Genomic DNA, 4,588 nt, shown 5'->3' with positions numbered 1-4,588 from the left:
TTACAGAGAATAGTGAACTTGAGATTATATGAGAAAAACTTCCATTATTTTTAACAAGTCAATTTGAAAGTGAACATCTGTACTAATACATGTACAATATCTTATTTTTTGTACAGATAAAAAGCTAACCTTTCTTCTTTGAAAATAAATTTTATGGAGGGTTATTTGTATTTGGCATCAGGGGGCACCGGCCGAAAACATGAAAATACAACAAACGAACCACTTTGTGGTCGATTGTTTTATCATGTTTTCATCTGGCGCCCGGTTCTTCGTGGCATAGCATTGTTCAATTTTTGAAAAAGAAGCACATGTTTTAAAATCGGGTGTTTTTATAAACTGTGTTAACCTTTTTCTTTTTTGTTTTGGTCGATGGCTCTATAGAGGAAATGTCGAGGGCTCTCATTTAAACAGATCACCAAAATGAGAGAAAGAGCCACTGTTTAGTAGGGGTGTAATGGATGGAATTCAAAATCAAGTAGAAAGAAAACTATAATGTTTAAACTCTATTAAAAATACTATTTTTAGCCAGCTAACACTGGGTATAAACACCTATAACCTATAGACAAAAAAATCAATACATGTATTATCATTTATAAATTTAAATGCAAGTCTCATTCATCATAACTGTATGTTTTTAATTACAGAAATATTTTAAATCAGATTATATCCATATACTATGATATACAATTGTATGAACATAACATTTATAATTCCCAGTTTCCATTAGAAATAAAAATAACATCCTATTAAAATTGGTACTTGGCTGGAATTCATAATCTTGTAGAAAGAAAAGTATAAACATCCTGTATGTTTTTTGATTGATATTTTTACTGTGTGTATCACACTTGCAAAAAATGATATATGTATATAATTATGCAAATAAAACAATTCTCAAACATCGAAGAATATGTATAATGTGTACTGCAAATATTTGTGCACATTATATTTAATCAATAAATTATATGCATTCATTTCTTTTTGGAAAATTTTACTTAGGATTTATAGAAAATAAATTTCTAATTATCTCCCTTTAATTACATGAAATGTTAAATTCAGTAATATCTTTATAAATAATGCTTATTGGAACTTACAATATTGACAAATCTTAATTTGAGCATCATATTTATGAAATAAAACCATGAAAAAATGTGTTAGAGGATCTTAATGTATAGTATAAAATTTTTAAAATCTCAAATAGTCTATATCATATAAAAAAGATTGAGTTGTGTCTAAACAATAAATGTATATCTCTTAAAGTAACAAATATTGTCCCTCTTTTAACCTTCCATTAGACTTTACTATATCACTAACTGCATATACATTGTATATCAAGTGTTTAAAATTGATAACTTCAGGATGTTATCCTTTCTCTGTTTCAATATACGGACAGGACATGACCACCTATATGCAGAGCTTTAATCTTCTAACTTTCATTTTTACCAAAGGTTATTTTATTAACAATTTATATACAATTACACAACATGACATTAACTGCTAATAATAACAGCTCCTTCCATAGGCCAAAATAAAAATCATTCCATAAGAGACGACTCCGCTCACCGGCGTCGCAAAAAATGGACAAAGGGTAATAACTTCAAAAGTCGGCAAGATAGAGTAATGGTTCTTTGACACTGTAAATCTACCCATGGAGGTATGTCTACCTATGAAGTTTAATGTTGATATCTCTTATAGTTTTAGAGGTATGTCCCGAACAAAGTTCAAAGTAAAAAAACTAAAACAAGGGCAATAACTCCAAAATTAGGAAATGCAGAGTTACAGATCTTGGGCAAAGCACATCTATAAAATAGATCTATCTACATGCAAAGTGTCATGTTGATTCCTCTTTTTGTTACAGAGATATGTCCTGAACAATAAAAGCGGACCAACCAACGGACAAAGCACGACTATATGCTCACCCTTCGAGAGCATAAAAGAGGCCTAAGTAACTTAGTTTTAGGTATACATTTGTTAAAATATGGTTCCTTATCATTAAAAGAAACCCTGACATAATGTAACATGAAGAAGAAAAATTAAAAACTCTTATAGTATTACAGAAATAGTACAACTCTTTACTAAATGTTAAAAAAGTTTACATTATAAGTATGACTTCTTAACCTGACATGTAGTATACAGCAAGAGCACAGATTTTAACTTTCAAACATTATCAAAATAGATAGAGAATTATCAAACTATCACATGACAAAATGAAATAAAAACTTTTTGATCCTTCTTATCTTATCTTACTACATTTACATACAAATGATTCCCCCACAACAATGACCACCTCGTTATCTTAACCAGTCTAGTTAAAACATTGTTGAATTATCCATTAATGTAACCAGTTTCTGACATACTTGGTTAATAATCTTTAAAAGTAGTATCCCGTCGGCTATAGAAATTTAAATTATATGTCTTGAATTATTAGTAAAATGATACAAAACCAAATTGAATAGAGATTTAGAGAATAAGGAATTTACTAATGGCATCAAATTTCAGTGGATCACTAACACAAGACTCTGATGAAGTTAAAGAAATGTATTGTGAGGAATGCGACAGACATAGTGACGGTTATGCTACAGCTGTAGCTTTCTGTGTAGATTGTGTGGATTATTTATGTGTGGCCTGTCAAAGATATCATGAAAGACATTTCACAACACATAAAATCCATGACAGTAACAATATGCCACAGGAATTTTATTTTGAGAAATGTTCCACACATCCTGGACAGCTGGTCAAGTTTTTTTGCTCTGAATGTAACAAAGAAGCCTGCCATGAATGCAGGAATAATGAGCATGTAAACTGCAGTGATGTTAACCATTTACCAACCCTTGCTTCAGAAATACAAGAAAGTGATGAGCTAATAAACATAAGAAAAGACATAAATCAATTATCAAAGGATATAAAAGACACGGAAAAGGTGTTGGATGGCAAAAGTGAATTGATTAAGAAACAAGAGGAAAATGCAACTGACGCAATTAAAGAGCAAAGCAACAAGCTGGTAGCAACTTACATACAACATCATCAAGATCTAATTGATGATTTTGATAAGACAATGGAAGAGACGATTGCTAGGTTGAAGAAAAAAAGGTCAGAACTAATTCAAAAAGTTTCTGAAAAAGAAAGAAAATTTGGAGAAAAAGTAAGAAAAGCTGAAACAGACATGAGAGAAAACGTTGTTAACACAAACACAACCTTTAAACTACTCATGACGGAACATTTGAATTTGGTTGGAAATTTGAAGGCTCTCACCGTTGATCTAGAACAGGCTCAGAAATTAGGTCAAAACTGTAAACTATTTATAAAACTGAAATTAGCGAAACAAATGTGTAAACAAATTCAAGCCACCACTGACAAAATTCAACATTCCTACATACAACGCTACAAACTAAACGAATCTGAAATTCCACCAACAGTACAATCTTTAGAGGGTCAAACAAGATTTTTCTCATTTGATAAAGTACATGTATCAGCTGGAGAGAAAAAGATTGCCTTTAATTTTGATATCAATCACCACTTTCTAAAAATAACTTCTTTTCTTGTGGTATCTGAACATGCACTTCTTGCATTAAGTTATAGTAGGTGTAGTCTAGTCATATTTACGATTGAAAAGTCAAAGGCAGAATATATAAAAGAAATGAAATTTAACACCAATCCTTGGGGAATGACAAAAGTTTCAGATAATAAAGTTGCTGTCACATTTCCAGATGAAAGAATGATCAGACTGATTACATTTTCTGAGGAAATGGAAGTTTTAGATACCACTGAGATACCAGGACAAGGTTGTTGTTTTGGAATTGCTTACAGTAATAGCCATCTTGTTGTTTCATATTACAAATTAATGTTACATGATTATCTTACGATTATTAGAAGTAGTATTAAGATTTTAAGTATGTCAGGTAAAATAGTGAAATCATTTGACAATGGTGACTATGGTCAGGATCTGTTTAACATTCCTTATTACTTGACTGTCAGTCCTGACAATACTATGATATATGTCTCTGATTGTGGCAGAAACACTGTGACCTGTTTGACCTTTGATGGTGAGGTGAAGGCCATCTACAAAGATGATCAACTGAAAAATCCTCACCAACTTGCTGTTGATGAATATGGATCGGTTTATGTGTGTGGTCATGACTCAAACAACGTCCATCTATTATCTCGCGATCTCAGCAAAGTGAAAATACTAGATAAAAGTCATGGCATACATACACCATCAAGTATTGCATACTGCCTGAATACGAAGAAATTATTTGTGGGAATGAATCAAAGTAGTATAATAAAGGTTTTTAATGTGACACTTGAATAAAACATTACATCACTTTCACAGTCTCATTAACAACAATTTCTATTACTGCTATATATTCGTAAATGACATTAAATATTCTTACCGTAAAACATTCAAGATAAATGCTTTGAACCACTGCCAGAAAAGTTTAATCAGTATAGGTGTGGGCGAGAAAATTTCAATCAGTAATCAAGCGACCTCACCAAAGTGATAATCTTCATAGTTATAAAAGACATGCAAGAGATTTTTCAACAAGAACTGCAAAGTTGCAGAATAAGAAGACATTGTGGGAATGTGTGACAG

At 31.3% G+C, this 4,588-nt stretch overlaps 1 protein-coding gene across 1 annotated transcript; it reads left to right on the top strand.

The window, feature by feature from the left end:
* Positions 1–2,479: 2,479 nt before the first annotated feature.
* On the top strand, positions 2,480–4,306 carry LOC132758898 (uncharacterized). The gene is made up of 2 exons (XM_060750607.1): positions 2,480–3,287; positions 3,705–4,306. The coding sequence occupies exons 1-2, from the start codon at positions 2,480–2,482 to the stop codon at positions 4,304–4,306; spliced, it is 1,410 nt and encodes a 469-aa protein (XP_060606590.1).
* Positions 4,307–4,588: the final 282 nt, after the last annotated feature.

The sequence above is a fragment of the Ruditapes philippinarum genome, unplaced genomic scaffold (genome assembly GCF_026571515.1).
Source record: "Ruditapes philippinarum isolate M1 unplaced genomic scaffold, ASM2657151v2 ctg8181_1_1_1_1, whole genome shotgun sequence".
NCBI lineage: Eukaryota > Metazoa > Mollusca > Bivalvia > Venerida > Veneridae > Ruditapes > Ruditapes philippinarum.
This window is presented reverse-complemented; position numbering and strand designations above follow the sequence as displayed.

Coding starts and splice junctions, on each gene's coding strand:
- LOC132758898 (XM_060750607.1), top strand. CDS start 2,480: ATGGCATCAAATTTCAGTGGATCACTAACACAAGACTCTGATGAAGTT. Junction 3,288..3,704: donor TCAGAAATTAGGTCAAAACT/GTAAACTATTTA, acceptor TCACATTTCCAG/ATGAAAGAATGATCAGACTG.